General features: G+C 42.3%; 3 protein-coding genes across 3 annotated transcripts in view; 1 reads left to right on the forward strand and 2 right to left on the reverse strand.

The window, feature by feature from the left end:
• Positions 1-4,820, reverse strand: part of nhsl1b (NHS-like 1b) — a 99,347-nt gene extending 94,527 nt beyond the window's left edge. Inside the window, exon 1 of the mRNA XM_070925830.1 lies at positions 4,502-4,820. Within this exon, the coding sequence (XP_070781931.1) occupies positions 4,502-4,820 (319 nt within the window). The remainder of the gene's footprint in view (positions 1-4,501) is intronic.
• A 1,770-nt stretch (positions 4,821-6,590) lies between these two features.
• On the reverse strand, positions 6,591-16,499 carry acbd3 (acyl-Coenzyme A binding domain containing 3). The gene is made up of 8 exons (XM_070925564.1): positions 16,232-16,499; positions 14,512-14,653; positions 13,954-14,094; positions 12,073-12,231; positions 11,639-11,813; positions 11,075-11,321; positions 10,204-10,491; positions 6,591-9,137 (listed from the first exon to the last, which is right to left on the reverse strand). The coding sequence occupies exons 1-8, from the start codon at positions 16,497-16,499 to the stop codon at positions 8,923-8,925; spliced, it is 1,635 nt and encodes a 544-aa protein (XP_070781665.1). The 3' UTR covers positions 6,591-8,922.
• A 3,326-nt stretch (positions 16,500-19,825) lies between these two features.
• On the forward strand, positions 19,826-21,425 carry mixl1 (Mix paired-like homeobox). Its single transcript, XM_070926432.1, has 4 exons — positions 19,826-19,922; positions 20,069-20,289; positions 20,441-20,567; positions 20,848-21,425. Exons 1-4 carry the CDS (start codon positions 19,826-19,828, stop codon positions 21,423-21,425), a joined length of 1,023 nt encoding a protein of 340 aa, XP_070782533.1.
• The last annotated feature ends 62 nt before the right edge of the window (positions 21,426-21,487 follow it).

The raw sequence follows: 21,487 nt of genomic DNA on the forward strand, positions 1-21,487 counted from the left end.
ACTCCTCTGTGCCCTGGCCAGGGCTGCATCTACATCCTGGGCAGTCTGTGCAGAGGCGTGAGAGAGGGCGGCTGCATGTATACACACACACATTCACACAGTCCAAGTCAGATGCAGTTCATTGGCAATATCTCTCCACTTCTTGGAATGCTACAGCCCTTTCCCACTCTTTTTCCCTATTTTTCCTCCACTTTTTCTCTTTCTCTGTCCCTCCCGACCCCGTCTCTTTTGTTCCTCATGGGACTAGGTCGACCTCTAGAACCAGGCCAGGCTCCTTTCGCTGGAACGAGTCCTGTGGGAACTGACTTGTGGATTCTGGCTGCGTAATCACTGCTCTCCATCAATGAATGGAGGGGACCATGGCAGGCCTGAGTGAATAGTGACTAGAGGGAATTGAGGTGGGATAAAGGGGGTGCGTGTGTGGCAAACAGGAAAAGAAGATGGTTAAAAAACGATAAACAGCAATTAGCTTATCTAGGCATGACTGCACTTTATTCTTTGTCATGTGATAAGCAAAACAACTTGGATCTCATTCAAGCAGTTTAGTTTCAGTCATTATCGTCATTACCGAGTAGCACTGTTTATGCACAAACACTCGTGGCCAGTGTGGTGCCAGCCTCAGCCAAAAAATGTCCATCAACAGACAAACCCATGCACACATACACACACAGGTCCTTGAGACGCACTTGAACACAGCAACACTCACTCAACATGATAGCATGCTACAGATGAAAGATCATTGGGCAAAGACATATATCTATAAATAACTGAGGGATGTGAGGAGGAATGCACTGGCAGTTTGCATGTGTGTGTATGAGAGGAAGATTGACTGTGGACATTAGCAGGTCAGCTGGAAAAAGTGTAAAATCCAGATTGTCTTTTTTTGTTCAGTGTGTGTGTGTGTGTGTGTGTGTGTGTGTGTGTGTGTGTCATATTTCAGAGCCCCACAGCAGCAGGTAGCTAGTGGGCATCAAGATATGTGACAGAGATGCCCTAAGTCTCTTCTAACTCCAATTAACCTTCACTAGTTTGACCTACTTTCAACATTAAAATAGCGTACTCCCTATTCAACCCAGTGCTATATTCGGCAGAGGAGACTTAGTGTTTAACATGTAGTTAAAGGCACACTTCACTTAAAAGTCAAAGTTGTGACATGTTAGTGGGTGAGAGAAATGTGGTGAAATCTTTGGTTGTCAATCAAATACAGTAGTATTAGATCGTATTGTTTGGCAACCAAAAACAGGCTGCATTGAAAGTCTGACAGAAATTTAGGACAAAAATCACTCAATCCATGTGTAAAAAAAAACAAACAAACACAACCAATCAGAATATGACATGAAATTATGCCTTTCATGTTGCCCTCTTTTCCCTGGCTGCATATGGGTCCACACTCTCCTTCTCCATCTTTCTTTTTCGACGCATAGAAGTGTCAACAGTATGGCCAAAGCTTGTTTATTATTTTGCTATTTTCATAACATTATTACTGTTATTGACCCAAAGAGTGAGAGTAATGTAAATGCTGCTCCTACTAAGGACACAATGCCAGGGTCATCCAGAGTTTACCTGAAAGCTAATTAACGTTAGCATGACAGTTACAGTACTTGATAACATGTTCTACGAGCCCTGCCTTATTTTAACTACAACTCTTCTCCTCTTAGTTGCACATGTTTATCAACTCCTCCAATCCTCTTCTCACATTCACAGACAGCACGATGCTGTTGCCATGGATGCGCCTTGGGACTGTACACAGTCTACACTTGTTTTTACCTTTAGTTTCTGTGTCTGAATTAAACAGTCCTGTCATAGTCCCAGCCATATTAATGTCATTAATACATCAGGGTGTGGCAGTAGCGACCTACTAGCCAGCTAATGACCCCTGTTGGCCTGCAGCAGAAACCCAAGCCAGCCAAAAGAGACTTTGTTTAAACTCTTGACTCTGTAGTGTCAGGTGTTCCCCTCTGAGGCTGGAGAGAATGACCTACGACCTTGTGACCGGTACTTCAGCACAATTAGATTAACAGAGGAATGAGTCAAAATATACATAGAGATGAGGATCTCATTTGCCTATCATGTCCCTGTTCAAACTGCCCCCGATGATTAATTTGAAGCAGATAAACAGCAAGACGAGACACTACACACACACTCCCTCACTACGCCCTTCCCTCAATGTCAGTCCCCCAGCATATAGGGGCCCCTCTTTTTGCCCCTCACCAGTAATATGATCCATCTCCGACCTGAGGTTGGAGTAGGAATCCTGACCCACAGTAGTTGAAGACAACAGAGTGAGCGGTCACAGTTAGATGTTCACATGCAAACTATGAGATGATATAATCATGTAATAATACATTCATTTGGACCTGGTCAAACACTGCAAAGGCAATATGTCATGAGGTCTCGTCAAATTATGGGTTAAAACCCAGACTAGACTTACAGTACTACAAGAAGCAGTGTGTTGACAGTCCTGCAGTTTAAACCAGTGAGTGAGAGGAGGCTGCAATATTACATGTCTATGGATGCTTTGTGTCACATTCATTTTCATTCAAATACCCATTCAAAACAACTCCACCAGCTGTTCATGACATATTCAAATTCATTACTCTCTTCCTGCAGTAATGCTGGGGGGCGCTTCAAACAGCATTTTTGTTTTTTAAAGACAGGTGTTTGTTTGTGTGGAAAGAGTCATGAATCTGCAGTCAGTGCTTCTGTACACCCAGTGCTGGCCTTGGGGCTACGTGGGAGCTGGCAACTACAGATGGCTGTCTAAGTAACACACTGCATTCCAGTCTACTCTCTCACACCTCCACTGAATGACTGAGTGAATGGCTTAAACTGGACTAACCTTAAAAAGGAACTCCCAGACCCACCTAGGGCTGCATCAAAACTTCAACAGGTACAGATAATAGGAGCAGACGAGTCATGCTCGTCTGATAACAGAGGGGATTAGTTAAATGTCTGGTAGCTGTCATGTAGCGGGTACCCCCTAAACACAGCTTGACGGAGTATCAGTCTGTGGATGTGTATGTGTGTGTGTGTGTGTGTGTGTGTGTTCAATCCATTGCTCATCATACATCACATTCGCTTGTGTCTGGGAACTGTCTGCTCAGCTTATCATTTCCCTGTAACCAGCTATTTGAATCTGTGTGTGTGTGTGTGTGTGTGTGTGTGTGTGTGTGTGTGAGTCACAGTCAGACCAAAGACCGGGTGAATAGATAGGAAGGAGGACAGTAAAAAAAAAAAAAAAAAGGAAACAAAAGCAAATGACTCAGAACTTAAATCCTCCTCCTTCATCAATGTTCAGAGGAATTTGGGCTCGCCTTCTGAATCCTACTGTGCAACATATTTCAAGACACAAATTAGATAATAAAGAAGCCATGCCGGGAATCAATGGACAACATGATCCCTTAACTACTATGCTTGTAAATGGTAAATGGACTGGCTTGACAATTGGCCTCTCATCCACACACACACACTCACACCGTTGGCGACGGAGCTGCCATGCAAGGCCCTGGTCTGTCCATCCAGAGCAACTTAGGGTTCAGTGTCTTGCCTAAGGACACACTGCGACGTCCAACCCAGAGATTAGTGGACGACCCGCTCTACCTGCTGAGCCACAGCTGCCCTTTAGTACCACATAACAACCTATTAAATAGGAAGCAGTGGTTTGAAGTAGCACATATGTACTCTACTGCATGTCTGTATCTGAGCAGACAAAATGACAGGCCTATCTCTCTTTGCAGTCTTTACGTAGCTGGTACAGTCGCCATAGTACGAGTCAAAGTCTGAGTTAATATATAACCGCTGTGTGTGAGACTGCAGGACGTAGCTTTACAAGGGCAGCAAAACCAATCACAAAACAACAAAAGTCTGAAGCAAAGGAAATTGATTTTCCATTTATCTTTGAGTTGGCCAACTTTGTTTACATGCATAAAACAACAAGAAGAAATGGGTGACAGGGCTGTAAGGCCTCCTGTGATCTCAGTGCCCTTTGAAGACTTGAACACAGATGGTGAGTGCGTTGAGTGGAAATCCATCATTTCTGACAGGACTCGAACGCCCCTATTAACATAAGTCCAAATCAAGACAAACAAAGCCATGTGTGAGGAGACACCAGTCACTCTTTCCTGGTTCTTTCAATGGACAAAATGTGGCTGTCACCTTGGACCTGACCAGCATCTCTCCACACCAATGGCCATGTTGTTATGACAGAGCAGTCCAAAGTCAGACTTCTCAAACTTGTATATTTTAACATATCTCTGTCTGAAATTAATGAATTCATTAATTAATTATTATCTGTCTGTGGTGAGGCATCCTAGAACACTAGTGCCACGGTGCCATGTATGGACAGTGATAATATATTCATAATATAGTCCACGTCCGTGGGTCTCAATTAGAAGTTTATAGTGACTCCTCTGGTTTTACTACAATATTACTACAGTATTGCTATGGGGCAGACATTTACAGATATACAATAGGTCTCACGCTGCAGACTACTACAACTTACGGATTTTGATTTTCTTGGGGTCAAGCTTGCGGACTTCACCCTGCAGACTTTGCAGCCGCCCCTGAATCCTGCAGGATCTCCTGAACACCATCCCCGCCTCCATCTCGATGCCCAGGAAGATGTCGCTGGCATGTCGAGAAAGGTCCGAAAGTTGGTGAATTATGTTGGTCAATGTATGACAGCCGACTTCATCCAGTGACGAGAACAAAACGGGTTTCCGCAGTTTGCGTCTCCCGGCGTCTTCCCCCGGTGTCCAGCCATCCCTCGCCGACAACCTACTCACACGCTGCGGCTCAATGCTCCTCTGATGAAAGGGCATATTTATTTCATACCAATAACTCCAGCGGGTCCGAAAACTGTTCACGCAAAAAAACCTTCAAAGCTTCAAAACAAATCCAAGACGCATTGCACTGCTATCATTTGCGAGGCAGTATAATCCTTGAATCCCGCCATATTTTTGTTTTTCAAAGCATGGGACTTTGTGCGGCTGTACACTGGAGACGTTGCCTCCCAACGCCTATTCAAATCCAACCAGACAGAGTGCAGGCTGGAGAGAAGTGGGGGAAAAAACACACAAGGAAAAGTAGGAAAAAGTACAAATAAAAACCCGGAAAATACTACAACCACCTGTAGGAACTGGAACCGGAGCCACAAACACAGAGGAGGGTTTACCTGCCTCCCTTCGAGGCCAGTACAGCGGTCTGATGGAAGACCTGGACCGGACGTCTTCCAAACGGAACCGGAGGGGCTGAGGCTGCCAACACAGTGAGAGGTTGGAAGAAACCACAGTGTGAGGCTAAAGTCACTGTTTTATTCAAGCTCTATGAACCACTATGTCTGAAGAGTAACCATTCACATTGACTTTTACTCTTTATTTTATGGCAATCCCTACCATTAGGGGCGATGAAGGACAACACTAACCTTTAATTTGATAAGGTACTCCAATTAAATATTTATGTTTTCAGACATTTTAGTAATAATGACCCATGAGACATCCAAATGGCTATTGACAAATCGTTTTTCATTCGCGCCTTCATTTTAAACAAATGGCATGCTAGCTGTTTGCTGATACCTTTTAAAATAGCCCCTGGACAACACATTCTCTGAACACTTGTCTCTGATTTATCTCCCGTCTGTGTGTACAAGGCATGTTTGTCCAAGGCCTGTGTCCCGTCCACTGCTGCTCTTTAAATTCCAAAGAGCAAACTCTCATCGTTAATAGCATACCTTTTACAAAGCTCAGGTTTTCTTCAGTGGATTATTTTGGAAGTCTGGTGGCAAACAATGTCCAGTTGGCAAAATGTCTCTGTAGTAGCCATTTAATGTGCCCCCTGGTGTCTTCAAGTGAACACAGCAACTTTAAGGGTGCCTCGATATGTGACATTAAGTATTTCCACTGTCAGTGTTTTCTCATTACCCAGCTAACTGGAAGTCTTCAAATTCCTCTCCTGCTGGTTTCCACACTGTGGCAACAAGTTACTCAATATTAGAGTGTAAAATGCTGATACAGCTGTGCTCTGGTGTGCTGCCCCTTACTCTGAACATAGTGATGTGCCTTCATTGCCTGTTACAGACGAGTAACATCCGCATTTGTCCTTCCCTCAGCACAAAATGTGTTTGACAGGAAAGCAGCATGAGGATGACACATTGGTGGAAAAAGGGACAAGCTAATACTGTTATTGTTGTTGTTCCAAGGCCATCTTTGGTGTGCTCGCATTCCCAACATTGCCCCCGTCGTCTGTTTAAATGTAATGGAGGTCTTCCTCTTCGTAGCTGGTTTAAGACAATAGACCCTTTCCACAGTGGACATTTTGACCTGTCGTAGCAGAGAAAGCACAGGTGGATCTGATGAAACTAACAATGGCTTGGTTCCATTTAAATGATCCCAATACGCCAGGCTGCATCTTAATTAATGTTATTGATTACACCTGTGTTTATTGTCAAAACATCTATTGGTAGCAGCATTAGCAAATCTATTCATCTCTTTTGAGGCAGTAAATGAATGAATGAGAGGGACTGGAGCTTAAGGACACAAAGCATTAAAGCTTGATCATATACAATTTAAAATAATGAAAATAGAAAAGTCCAATTCTAGAGATGAACATAAGTTTAATCAAGATTAAATATATGCCCAAAAAGATCTTGCAACTCATAAGAGATCCAAACAAGTCAAAACAATACAAAAAGATGAGCTTTTCTGTCTGTCATGTCGATAGAGTCTTACAGTTTTATACTTCCTACAAGGTTTGGACTTTCATTCGGGGTAAAATGTATACATATATTTCATTCACCATATTTTACAGTGCATTGATTCTCAAAACTATAGCCTTCTTCCACATCTAAAAACCCATACATAAACTCATTTGTAGAATTATTTACATACAAGGCTTGAACAAGTCAGCTCAAACCATTTGGTGAGCAATAAGAAACTTAAGAAAAAAACAAGCATCACACATCAGAACATATGGGAACTTTCTTAATCATTATGGCTTGTTTAAGCCATAAGTAGTGACATTTTGTTACACAAATCACTGAATGGACAGGAGGCAGGAGTGGCCTCCGATTAAATAATATCATGAATCGACACTCAGCAAGGACATTGTGGGTTACTCAACTTGCAAGTTATTCCGCCTCTGTCTTTAAAGTTTGGTTGCATACACACATACAAATGTACAAACTCAGCTAAATGGGTGATCAAGTGAAACGAAATGTCTGACGCCTACTGAACACATTGCTCATAATGCACCTAGGTGGCAGGTACACAAAGCAAAGCATATGCAATGTGAAACTGAACAACAACGAATCATCATGGCAACAGATTGCAAAAACAAAAAACTGAACACACTTCGTTGTCACAGCTGAGTTAGTAAGCAACCACATCGCCCAGGACACAAGTATAAGTCTACGTCATCTCAGTTTATTCACGATACCTTACTTGAGATGACACTTTGAGTTGATTCATACTAGGAAGAAAAAACAAAACAAAAACACTGTATTTTGTGTATTGAATTTTTGATTTCTGAGAGCTGCAGAGATGTAACAGTGCGTTATGACCTCCAAAACATGGACTTTTTATTGTTAGGTATACTTGTGTGTCAGAGCAGAGTACAGCATCTCCAAACACACAGAAAGACAAACACAAAAGCCTCCCAGTTAATATTAATATAACATCTGTCTGTCTTAATACTAGCTCCTTTTTTTCAATTCTTTCATAAAGAGCTGATGAGTAAAGGACAGTTGATGATTTAATGTAATGTCATGTGGAGTAACCTTTGAAACGGGGACACCGCTGTAAAGAAGTACTGAGGAAACTGCCTGAAACAGCATCACAGATACAAAAAAAAAGGGAGAACAAATATTTAAGTAATTTAACTTATTCTGTTTCTGAGATGCTTGAGTTTATAAAGGCAGAAGGCTCACTGCCACATTTCTCCATGCGCATGTTATTTTATACTCACTCCTTTAACACTCATGACTTCATTTGGAGTTCACCCTAAACCTTGCCCGTCCTTCATACATTTTGCCACTAGACTCCATTTAAAACAATCCTACTCCTGGTGCACTCTGCGAATCGGATTGTATTAAGAAAAAAGGTAGAAGTCAGACAGAATATGCCAAAAAGAGCACTGTTTTTCTACTAAACATCCTGTCAGATCTTCATATGTGCATGGTGGCTAGAAGAGAATAATGGACTACTGTTTTACAACAAAAAAGGATGATTACGTTTGTGTACACTGGTGTTTTTAATGCGTGTGTGAGACTTGGCAAAGACCAGAAGCTCTCTATGGAACAGAGGCATAGTGTTATGAAGTACATTTGCAACGTAATTTGATTTTTAACATTGTGTTCTTGTCGGATAAACAACCACCAATACCACCGAACAGGAAACGTCGGCTCACAGAGTGCTGGACTTGCCAGGTTTCCGTTCATGGCTATGAAAGCGTCACTCGGGGCAGAAGCAGCCACAAGGCCACGTTGGACAGTGTTGGGCTGGGGTGGTGACAGAAGAGGAGCCCAGGGTGAAGAGTGGCAAAATACAATATGAGAGCAAAGTCCTACAGCTTGGTCTATGTGAGCGCAGCAAGGACAGGTGGTGAATATACAACAGGAATAACACACTCCTCTTCCATGGGCTCGATGACAGGCTCAAGCATGGGTGCATCTTGGGACACGCATACACATACAGCACATACATATCAGTCCAATCTCCAAACTTGGGCTCCAGATGTGTCTCTTTGTCGCCCTCTGGTGGTTTTGTTCAGAATAGATCTGGTCTAACTTTCTTCCTCACACACGCGCGCACACACAGGCTGCCATCGCACAAATCTCCACCTACATACATACACACACACACACACACACACACACATATATATATGAACATACACACTCCTTGGCTCCCCCTGTGTCTGTATTCAGGCTTATCTGGTGTAGTAGACTCTGTAGTAAACACTCTTGGAGCGCCAGAGTGAATAGGAGTTGTCAAACTTGAGCAGGTAGACTCCCCGGCCGGGGTACTGGTGGCTGCCGGCGTACACCTCCTCATGACAGTCCCGCCGGTACACCGGCACAATCTCATCCACTTGGGGCTTCCCTGCCTCCTTCTTCGCCTTCTCCTCCTCATTGGGCGGATCACCTGAGGACACAACAACAACGTATCAAATTGCGGAGAGAATCAGAAATGAGTCTCACCTTTTTGAATGCCACAAACACAACGCTACACTACAATTATGCAATGCTATCATTAACCTTAATATTATGGAGTTCTCTTTGTGCTTTAATCTTATTTAGCACACGGTGGGATATTTTGAGCACTGAAAAAAATCTTTCATAAGCACATGAATTATATTTTGCAAATGAAATGGGATATTGCTGCAAATCTATTCTCTTCTTTCTCGCTCAAAATTTCCCATTGTGCACAAATATAATGCCATATAATATCACTTAACCTTAAACCCCTTTGGGTAGAGTCTCCTACTTATAGGGTCTTACACACTGCCAAATAAATACATGAGGTTTCTGACAACATGTGACACCATCTCCTGTGCAAAACACACAGTGTTGTTACACTAAATATAAATACATAACTGTTACTCCAGCAGAAATTTAGGAGTGAAGTTTAGAAGGACTGGCATATATGCCAAAGGCCAATTTGTACAGTTCACTTAACCACTGCACAATATCTTATCAATATATTCCAAGAATTCATTTTTATTCACACAAGCTGGACTGTACTTCCTCCGTCCCGGGAGAACTATGGAGATGTTTAACTACAGCGTAGGCAAGTTCTCAACAAGAATAAAATACTACCTAGAAAACTAGTTATTCATCTCTCCCTAAGCCAATGAGTGAAGCAGCAGAAATAAATCAAAAAAACAGACACTTATTTTAAACTGCTTCTGTGACAAAGTTAAGTTAAATAAACACTAAGACTTGACACGTCATGTCAATGTGGTTTATAGTTTCTATTCTTTGAAAAATAGTCTGTTTTGCATATTTTCTGTTCACATAATCATGAGCACACTATAGGAGGAGAGCCGACACCCACACACACACACCATCACAGTCAGTAAAACTGACTTTAAGCAGATATTTTCACTAGGAGCTGTTTTTATCAACCACCAACACAGGTCGGTCTGGCATTGCTGCCACACCTGAATCACTGCAGGCTTATTCACACAGACTTCCCTCCCACGCCTCACCTTCATCATCCTCGTCCTCATCACTGGACTCCGAAACGTGCACGCTGACCGAAGCAGAGGCAGCATCCGTCCACTCGAAGAAGACCCCGAAGCCAATGTCGTAATAGTCCGTGGCAAACTCCCAGAACAGGTAAGCGCCCTCCTCGTGGGTGGGCACGCGCACTGTCACCACCTCGCCACGCCCCACTGTGATCACGCTGTCTGCGTCCTGCCGGATTTTCTCCTTGAAGTCCTTGATCTGTGGCCGTGTCCACATGGAGGGAGCAGCTATGACTGGTGGGGAGTCTGCTGTAATCAAAGGACAGGAGACTTTCTACAATCTGTTGTAAAAATCTGATAATGCAGGTTTCCTATTAGAAAAGAAATACATTTTTATTTACTAATGAGTGATTTGCTACCAGCATACACAGACTGAATGCAGACAGGCTTTAAGAGAGTTTTTTGCATACCCAGCTATCCATCCATCTTATCTCAAAACATTATTTTGAGAGTGACCAGCCACAGTGGATTCATTTAGTTCAGGATGTATGTTTTGGAATCAGACCAAGGCCTTGTTCACTTCTGGTGTGAGTGCTTTACTTTTCTGGGAGCAGAATGTGTGGTTAGATGATACCTAAACCAGCAGAATATCATGTATCACTTGTTCCAGCTCTTCTCCTCCCGGCCGTCCAGGTCACATCAACAAGGACACAGCAGATAAGAATAAGGTTTCAATTTTGGTATAAAGCTTTGTTTGCTTGACAGCCCCCCCCCCTGTAGCCTTTAGCTGCACAATAAGGAAAATTCAGCTGTCAGCTCCATGAGTTTTGTGTTTTTTGGTTGTTGTTTTTTTTTTTTTTAAACGAGACAAACACATCTACAGCCCACCAACCTAATAAAGGCCCGTTCTCTGAGACCTCCTCTGCCGGCTCAGGCTCTGGCTCCCGGTCCATGCTTTCTGAGTACGAGTCTGACTGGCCTCCATTGACTGTAGGGGCTTCCTCTCCGGCAGGTGGTGAAGCCGCACACAAAGGTCCCGCTGCTGAGGCGGGGATGGGTTCACCACTGTTGAAGCTGTTAGAGTCCAGGGTGCCCTGCATCATCAAATCAGTCTGCTGCTGCTGCTTCTGTAAGGCCGCCTGGGACGACAGGAAAACAACAGTAAGTCAAGAAACCAGGGACACAAACCAATAATGTTTCTACAACGCTGTGGGAAGAAGCACAGACTCCTGCTGTCATATGAATTACATTTATATGCACGTAAGGCTGCATCATTATGGCTAAAACTGTTATCCTGATGTTATCCTTGCTCAATACTGCACTTGTCACAATGCACCTTGATTATTTGAGGAGCTTTACAATTACATTTTGAGTTTAGTGAATTTACAGTGGATCTTTGGAAGAAAATGTTTCTAAACCTAAACTTAATACTTTCCTATTAACTGCAAAATCTGACCTGTTGCTGGGCCAGCTGGACCTGGTAGAGCTGCTGCATGTACTGCTGGTAGTGCTGCTCCTGGAGCTGACGGATGAGGCCCAGCTGTTGCTCTGGGCTGTTGGGGTATTGCTGAGCAGCATACTGTTGGAACTGCACTGCTGTCTGCGCATTCAATGCCGCCATTATCTGTTGTCTGGCAAAGACAACACAGGAGCAGAGTTGGTGAGGAAGGAAATACAGGAAATTGAGAGGAGACAATGGCGGACAGTGGAAAGTGGTAGGGTTTTAAACATAAAGAGAAGGCTCATAGTAAGTAAAGGAGATTGCTCTCTGTGGACAATACCCCTGTAAATATCAAGGTCAGGGGAGTGTGATGATCATGTAGAAGTCGTATCGATATGTTGCAAGCCCAAGCACACTATGCAAACACACAGTGATACAGACACACATACTTCTGCTGCTCAACGCGTAGCCTCTCCTCCTCCACCTGTCTCCTTTCCTCTTCCTCTCTCCTCAGCCTTTCCTCTTCCTCAAGCCTCTGTCTCTCCTCCTCCTGCCTTTGTCGCTCCCTCTCCTCCTCCTCCTGCCGCTGACGCTCCTCTTCTTCTTTCCTGGGGTAGAGAAAAGTAATGAAGAACATCATAAATTATGCAAATGGTCAACTACATTTCCAAATTAAATTAAAGAGAAAGCAGGTAAAGATAAAGGGCTTAGCGTTGAAAACAAGCCATCTCAAAGATAAACCACTAAAAGAGACATTTAAAGGCATAAAAGGTACATCGTAAGAAGTGGTGCTAGAGAAAGGCTAGGTTAAAGAGACATTTTTTAAGTGACATTTAAATTTCAACAGAGCCTGCCTCTCTAATATCTTTGGGTAGGCTGTTCTACAGTTTGGGAGCATAGCTGAAAAAAAAATCTTTTTGGTGGGGTTTTGAGTGACTATAAAACCAGCAGTAGAGGATCTAAGGGCCCGTGAAGCAACATAAAATTGAAGTCAGAGTCTAAAATAACAACCAGACTTGTTACTTCTGGTTTGGCCCTGTGAGTCAGATTACCTAGTGTTCTCAGCAGCTCAACTAAGCCCAACTAATAGAATTTCTGTCTTATCCTCATTTAGTTTAAGAAAGTTATTATTCATCCATCCAGTGATGGAGCTTAAGACATCTACATCACTTCGCTCGACAGATATGTACAATTGTGGATCATCAGCATAGCTATGGAAGTTAACATTATGTTCCCTGATGATATCACCTAAAGGGAGCATATATAGTGAGAACAATAAAGGGGCAACACCAGAGGTTATGTCATGTTTCTCTGATACAAAGTTTTCTTCCTGTAATGTATGTACAGAGCCAGTTTAAGTGCATGAACATTTTAACACATCAATTTCCATAACAGATCACATTTGGAGAGACCGAGCCAGTTCTCAGAGCAGATAATTTCAAGGTCTACTATGTCAAATGTTGCACTTAAATCTAAGAGAACCAGAACCGAAACCTTACTGGCATCAGCACTAAGTCTCAGATCACCAACTACCTTTGTGAGAGCAGTCTCTGTGCTATGATTACTTCTGAAATTTGACTGAAATTTCTCTAGAATATTGTTTTCATTTAGAAAGTTGTTTATCTGGTGGAAAACAACTTTTTCAAGCATCTTGCTTAAAAATGGGCCTGTGCTTCTCCAGTAAAGGTTTCACAACAGTAGTTTTGTTTCAATAATGTGTTAATAATTTTCACAATAGACACTCTTAAAGAGTGGAGAAGGGACTGGTTCAAGATAACAGGACGACGGTTTGCTCAGGGTAACAACCTTACAGTTCTGGGTTTGAGATGCTGGTGAAATTGCTCATGGCAGCTTGCCTTTCACAAAGTTGAATGCAGGGGTCATCTGCAGTTTCAGTTTTAATGCCAGCTCTGCTTGATTTTACTGGTGAAGAAAATTGCAATATCCTAACCTTTAGGGGCAGAGGTTTGCCTTAGAAGGTCAGGGGCAGGGGCAGGATTTAACATTAACAAGATGTGTCAATACTAGAAAACAGTATTCTAGAGTTATTTTTGTTTTCTGTAATGATCTTAGATTGCATATAGTATTATTAAAGGTGACCATGTATTCGTTGTAAATACTACAGTCCTCTTCTTCTCCATTTTCTTTCCACTGCTGTACATGATCTCTTGAGCTCATGGATAGTGTTGTCTATCCATGGAGATGTTTTATAAATGTCCAACATTTGCCATGCTGCTTCACAGTCCTACTGGCTGCATATCGGACACACTGAAACAGGATCTGCATTTAGACACTGTGGCAGAGGGATCTCCCTCAGGAGAACATCTTACCTTTTCCTCTCCTGCTCCTCCCTTTCGATCTTGTGTGAGGTGATGTAGGGTGCAAAAAGGTTGCAGCACTTGTTCAGCAGCTTGACAAACTCCACCATGGCATCCTCCTTCTCCATGTTACCCAGGGAGGCCCACTCTTTTCTGCACACAGAGCAAGAATGGAGGTGAAGAAATAAATAAAATAGGTAGCTGCCATCAAGTATTTTTGACTTCTATTTAAATGACATACTTTCACAAAAACAAAACAAGGGAATCTTTTATCTACAACCATTGTTTCTTCAGCAGATAACAAAAAAGACCAGATCTTATAATTCAATTGTGAACGATTGTGTGCGGAAGTAAAACAGACTCTCTTCCGTCGAAGGTTTTCGTACAACTTTAATATATAGAAGGAACGACAAGCACACCAGTGTTAAATGGCCTGTATTAACACTTCAGTGAATGGAGAGGTGTGAGTGTGTGTGCATTTCCTGAAAAACAGCTAAATTGCCGGCACGTCTGCCAGAGTTCAAAGGTCATATGCACAGGTACACACACATAAATGTCTGTTGGGGTTACCTGCGGTCGTTGCCCAGGACATCAAAGAAGCCGACCTCCGGTGAAGCATCAGGATTATAAGGGCCCAGTAACACCTGTTTGTGCAGAGCCACCAGTCGAAGCTTCTCCTCATAGGTCGGGTGGAAGGCCTTGCCATCTTTATCTGAGAGCAGCAATGTGGAAGCAATAAGTTGACATTTCTTTGTCTTTTATGTCCTGCAGTGAAATGGGCTTCAGAGTACTACAACACACCTTTATGTCTATGTACAACATGACAGAAGAAACAGTGGTAGCATATAGGGTATCATATTCTTGTTCTTGGAACAAGAATATGATACCCTAGAATATAGTACAAGAGTATATAACAATTACTCTGTTGATTGTTGCCGTTCTCCTTTTCAAAAACCATGGACACTCTATAACTTAATAACAACCTCATGGCACTGTTATCCCAATGAAACGTATTTAATCTGGGGTGAGGCAAGAATCAGATTTATGTATACAAGTTACACAATTAGACCTAACCCTGACTGACTGGAAATACATGACAAATATGAAATACAAAGCACAGATTACTACAATCACATAGAGGGACAACCAGGCCCAAACCTGTTTGCACAGTCATCACAAGGGCTTAGTTTGCTCAAAACTATTTACACTTGTTCAGGACTTTTGCAAAGTAACAATTGAGTACACCTTGTGTTAGAGGCAAGGTGAGCCACAGGGGGCAGGATATACTGTATATCTATTTGAAAGACTGATACACTGCTGTCTTGACAAGCTACTTCTTGACACTATTATTTGCGATTGATCTTGAGACTTAAAATAGATGTTACAGCTAGCAATATATTGCAATAATATATTTTTCAAGCTATCTTCTGTATGCAGTATTGATTATACTGATGTCAACGGTGTCTTAAAGGTGATGTTATGAAGTCAGGTAAAATAGTCTTCCAGTTTATATGCATGGAAACACAAGTACAAGTAATCCACTTTTTTCAGGGATTTCCTGTTGGAGGAGTAGCAGCAAAGGAGTGGTGTGGATATGAGTAGGCAGTTGGGCTGTATAACAGGCTACTTGTCACACAACCCTGTGGGCGCACAAAACATGGCTTTAGGCAGCACCTTGGACTGGTTTTAAAGACATTGAGCTGAGACTAAAGACAGGTTTAATCCTCAGAAGTAATTCTTTCAGCGTCTAATTTATCATCTGTGTAAGGAGCTGACGTGCAGGGCAGGCTCCCTTCAGCTGCAGCAGTGGTAAGGCAGGGCGTGTTTAAAGCTCCCAAACAAATCAATATGAGCCACCATTCAGTTAGGATGAATAACTCCTTAATGCAACTCTTACATGAGTTGATGGAGCAGTCGCGTGATTTACAGCCAGGTCATTCTGCCCAAACCCCAAGACAGGTACACACAGAAGGGAGGCAAACAGCCGGATGAAAATGTTCTCAGGCCACACGCAGACACAAATGGACTACTCGGAAGTGCCGTGCTTGTTTTACCCTTTAACAGCCAGCTAACAGCTCGTTAGCGGTGTTAGCTAGTCGTTAGCTGTGTAGCTAATGTAATGTTGCGGCTGACAGCAGCAGCCCCGCCGGTGACAGCTAACAGCTAGCGTTAGCAAACTGCTAACCTCAGCCAGCGAGCGATTCGTCTCACAATTGAGCGGTCGGTTCGGATGCTAACACTAGCTGTTTCTGTGCGTTAAAGCGGTGTGACTATAACAAACGTAAAATACCTTTGAAGAATTTAAGGCCCATTCCGTACAGTTCTTGCAAAGGGAAGCCCCATTTCTTCTCTATCGCAGATTTGCCAGTCTCTCCATCTTCGCCTTCAGCGGCACCCGGCGTCTCGGTCCCGGGTTCCGCGGGTTTAGGGTCCGGCTCTTCGACCTGGCCCTGCTCGTCCTCCGGGTCGGGACTGAGGGTGAGGCCATCGATGGAAACTTCGAGCCGGCTGGAAGTAGCACTGTCGAGGTCGCCGCTCTGAACCTCTGTCGCCATCATGTAGACTGTCAGCTGAAGCGGCCACGTACCTACTTCCGTTTAGACTTGGCGGAAGTTCCGGGATATTTTTTTCCCGATGTAGCTAAATAATGACGACGCTTTACCGATAAGAGAATAATTTACAGGAATTACGTTTTTTTAACACTTGGGACTGTCATAAAGCTGATTATTGAATATTTTTAATATTGTATTTAGAGAACAACATGATAGATACAATGTTATGTTATTTTGTTTAGTTTTTTTTACTCGGGACAGTTTTTATATTTAATTTAATGGATTTTAATATTACACCACTACTATATTTAAAAGTAATAATATCAAAGCAATTAGAACGAACAATTATTTTAAGCCCTATGTGACAACATTGATTTTAAAAAATCTCTTTTAAATCAGCTTAAGCTTTATTCCTTTACACAAGCAGAGATTTGTCTTGCAGCCAGATGAAACAGAATACATGCATACTTAGATAAAATACAATACATAAAACATGATAAAATACATAAAACATATAATAAAAACAATTCAAAAGTTAGATCTGTTCTCAAGGCAATGAGTGTAGGGGCACAGCTTCACTGGAAAACATATTTTTGATTTAAAAGTTATCGTGAAAAAGGATGGATGAATTTCTGTTCATTTCTTTTAGTATATAGTAAGTATGAATTATAGCTTAAATGATACTTGATTTTGAAGGCCGATACCAATATCAGTATTTGAGAGTTTAAATGTAATAGCAAAATATTGGCTGATCATTTTTATAAAATAAGGATACATTAAATTTTGTTATTAAAGAATTGTGACACAGCTAAAACATAAACTTGTCAGTGCTCTCTGGTGGACAAACTGTGACCTCAAACACATCTTTTGCATTTCTGTACTGACATTCTTTTGTTACACTGATGCCAATTTATCTCCAACAAGTTAATATCTATTGTCAATTTATCAGACGGGGTGATTTATCGATTCAGCTCTAATATGTAACATCCACAGTTACGTGCTTAGCAGATGTGTACACAACAAAAACAATTATCACACTCAACTACTGCTTGTGATAATATTAATGCATCTTTACAGTGAGCACACATTTCTATTAGGAAACTATAAATGTGCTATAGCTCCTTAAAACATCCCTCAAATACACAAAGATTGAACTCATATAAACAAAGGCCCATAAGACAGCTGACATTTTAACATATACCTGCAAACTTGTGAGGATAAATTATCTGTCTGCACTCAAATGTATAGTGGTCAGGTCAAACTGTGGGTTAAACAGTGGTCAGACTTTAAAGGTGTGACTATGCTTTTGTTTGTGTCTACTGACTTAGTCAGCTGCCAACTAGAAACGGCCAGGAGAAAACCTCTGTTCTTACTGTTTGATGTTTGAAAGCGCAGTCTGTTAACTACAATATATCAGCGTTAATCAACTTCAAATTGCATTCTTTTATCAAATTATTAAAAATGTCATATTTATATCATAGGCTGTCAAGTTGAAAATTCTGGCTGAATACAAACACTTAAAGCAAAAGTGCATCACAATTTTCCTACACTTGCAGTGCTGAATTCATATTTTTCATTGGCCATGACTGGAGAGCGTTGAATGAACAGATGAATGTACGAGGCGTTTACTGTTCATTTCATTTTCATGATCTAGCTCTCAGAAAACCTGTCATTGTCCATTACAAAAGATCAGGAACTTCAACAGCCTGATTTTAGCATAGCAATCTGGTCTGTGCACGCAGGCAATACCCAATTAGGGCCCTCAGACAAAGCAACTGTGAATGTCTTTACCAACAAGCACGTCCCTTTTGAACAATGCTGTATGTGTCAAAGTATAGAGATCAATAAGTGCTGTTGTGGCTGTGAAATGACACAATGACTGTCAAGTAATTTTCCCACATAGATCAACAAAGAAATAACCAGAGAAAACCTTTGGTGGTTTTTAGGTCTACGCTACAGGTCTCTATCTGGAGCATGATAGTTTAACACAAACTTAGACTCACTTAGCCAAAAATGCTATCTACTCTACTATGACCGATTGAACCCTGTTACAGCTGTATCCCATAAATCATATGAATGAGGACACAGTAAAAAGTCAGGCAATTTATCACTTTATATTGCAATAATCATGTCACCCCACACCCAAAGTAATGAAATATGATGCATAGCATTGAACCTATAACTGCCCATGTAAAAGTAACTCTGACTTTAAAATCAGCTAATCCAAGTTGATTTTTAACAATCTGGTTATTAAAAGTACCATAAAAGCTCACTCCTGCAAATCTTGTCCAAATATGTGTGAACAAATTAGTCTGTCTGTGGTGCTACCTGACCTCTTGACTTGATCCCCTCTCTGAATCAAATGAAGGGGACCCACCCAATAATAAGTGCCCACTCCTGAGTACTTTTGAACTGAGGAGGTTTGTGTATTGAGATTAACTTTGTTGCCAGTGAAAGGGGACGGGAAGCATAATTCCCTTCAAACATTAGCATTGAGGAGCAGACCTCTAAAGACCTGAATCTTTACAAACTTATATTATTTGACATTTAAGCCTTGATGAAAGATACCACCACCACACAAAAAAATACAATCCTGTAAGAACACGTCTAGTTGCAGAATCACAGTCAGGCTACAGGACTTCAATACATTTTGAATGACATCCTTTAAGTTGAAAACATGTATTTATTTGATGAGTGTCTTCCTGCTATACTATTAAAATATACTATACACTATAATATGTATAGGCTATTCTATTACATTATGTCCACAAATACCTGTGGATGCCATGCATATGGGGCATAGGAAACTGACCACATAGTGTAGAGCCTCCTACAATCAGATGAATATATATATAAATATATATATGGAATGATATTCTTTGTTAAATAATGCAAAATAATGTAATATTTTACAGGAGATTATTAGATAAAAATGTAGTTATTTCTGTTATCAAACCACAAACTGCAGCCCTCGTGAGGAAATGGCAGTTTCCGAGTGCCTCTCTTTGAAGGCTACAGGTCCATTATTGCTTCATCCATTCCAAAGCGGATAAATGTTTTCACTGCCGATGTGTATTGAGCACGCAGATTCCATTAAAACCGCTTTAAAGAGACCTGCGGCCGCTCCACCATCCCAGGTGTGATGCATTCACACCTCCACCGGCCTGCAGACGTCTGAAGTCGCTGCACGGCCGCTGCAGTGCCAGCCGGCACTGATGGTCGCCCCATTCACACATACAGCCAGCATCACCTTTGATCGCGGGGGGATTTAACCCCAGCGAGCGTACAGGTCTCAAACTCAGTCAGTCGCTGGAAATAAGACGTTGAGGAACATGTCTTCAGTTCATGGGAATATGCGCGTCGGGGATCTGAATCATTTCCAGATGTATCACGAAGGTCCTCTGCAGATGAACAGCATGGTGAACTCAGGTTGGTGGCTGGCAGCGTACACACAAGTATATCTATTGTGACAAACAGTAAATAACAGCGGGTTCTGTGCGTAATTTACGTCCAGTGTCACGTTTCTATGACTCCTGCTCATCTTAACTAAGCCTATCTGTGCGTTTTCTTTTCAGATTATGCAGCGTCAGATGTTACAAACTACTTCAGCTCCGTAAACTCTGTACCGAGGGCGGATAAATGCGTGGCAATACTGACCCACAGGAGGAAGAGGACCAACTTCACCCAGCAGCAGATTGAGGTGCTGGAGAAAGTTTACTCCGACACTAAATATCCTGACATCTACCTGCGGGAGAGACTGGAGGCTCTGACCGGGCTACCGGAGTCCAGAATTCAGGTACTGTCTACTTTAAACCCCCCCCCCCCCCCCCCCCCTCAGATATTCAGTGTCAAACGGTTAATCAGAAATTGTGATATGATTTTTTTTTTCAAGATGGGTTCAACCTGTCCTCACGTTTGTTTACCCCCCCCCCCTTTACAAATTTCAGGTGTGGTTTCAGAACAGGAGGGCCAAGTCTCGTCGCCAAGTTGGCTCATCGGTGTCCATGAAGGTCGCCAACCCGCCAGCAGCTGGCCCCTTCAGCCAGCTCCAGAGCAGGATGGGCCCAGAGAAAGGTCACTATTACAGTCATCTTTCACTGATTTCACTCAAGCAGTCTGACAGCAGCCAACTCAAGTGGGCCTCCTCCGATGTAGTTTTCTTCATATTAGTTAGTGAATATTACATATCTTCCTTGATGTATTTCTACACTTAATTTTAAGTCACCTACATTTATACAATAAGTTGCTTGAAAACTACTACTCTCTCCGTGTAGGGAATGAATGAAAGAGCAATGTAAATGAATATTTTTCATTTCAAAACTAATTGCTTCATTCTTTCTGTTTTCTCATTCAGTTTATGACAACAATCATGCAGCTGAGGCTCACAGGATAGGAGGTTTTGGACTGGAAGACAGTTTCAGACCTCCAATGCACCAAAACACAGAGGATACTCACAGAACCAGTATACCCACCAAACCCAGCAGCTATGACCACACGTCCCTCTCCTGCATCTATGACAAGGAGGGAACCAGAGTGAAGCCTGAGCAGATGCAACGGCGCGAGCTGAGTGTCAACGTCCCGTGCTGTAACGTCCACCTGTATCCCAAGGACAACGAGCATCCCCCCAAGATCGAAGCTAACATGACCGGCAACCAGGGTCCAAAGGTTCTAGTGGAATATGACAACTTCCCACCAAACAAGACCATCGGACCAGAGATGAAAATTGTGATTCCTCCCATCCCGACTCAGACTAACTTCAGCAGGTCATCACCAAAGGATAATGGATGTCACATCCAGTATCCACACATGAGGGCCACGGGGGAGAGGTTCAGTCACTTCTCCCCGATCCATGCCACTGAGGCACAGGACTTCACTGACTCAGACTCTGACTGGGAAAACGAGGCCATGGCTGGCTTTGGTGGCTTTATGTGATGTATTATAGGAGCTGATGTGAAGAAAGCGACATGTATCATAAGAGGCAGTATTACAGTTGT

The sequence above is a fragment of the Enoplosus armatus genome, chromosome 19, assembly GCF_043641665.1.
Source record: "Enoplosus armatus isolate fEnoArm2 chromosome 19, fEnoArm2.hap1, whole genome shotgun sequence".
Taxonomy (NCBI): Eukaryota; Metazoa; Chordata; class Actinopteri; order Centrarchiformes; family Enoplosidae; genus Enoplosus; species Enoplosus armatus.

What these genes read in the sequence shown, in the direction of transcription:
- mixl1 (XM_070926432.1), top strand. Translation starts at nt 19,826, where the DNA reads ATGTCTTCAGTTCATGGGAATATGCGCGTCGGGGATCTGAATCATTTC. An exon ending in GAACAGCATGGTGAACTCAG is followed by an intron (nt 19,923 to 20,068) that starts GTTGGTGGCTGG and finishes TTTTCTTTTCAG; the next exon opens with ATTATGCAGCGTCAGATGTT. An exon ending in TACCGGAGTCCAGAATTCAG is followed by an intron (nt 20,290 to 20,440) that starts GTACTGTCTACT and finishes TACAAATTTCAG; the next exon opens with GTGTGGTTTCAGAACAGGAG.
- acbd3 (XM_070925564.1), bottom strand. Translation starts at nt 16,499, where the DNA reads ATGATGGCGACAGAGGTTCAGAGCGGCGACCTCGACAGTGCTACTTCC. An exon ending in GAGGAGCAGGAGAGGAAAAG is followed by an intron (nt 12,232 to 13,953) that starts GTAAGATGTTCT and finishes TCTCTACCCCAG; the next exon opens with GAAAGAAGAAGAGGAGCGTC. An exon ending in AGAGAACGGGCCTTTATTAG is followed by an intron (nt 10,492 to 11,074) that starts GTTGGTGGGCTG and finishes CTTTGATTACAG; the next exon opens with CAGACTCCCCACCAGTCATA.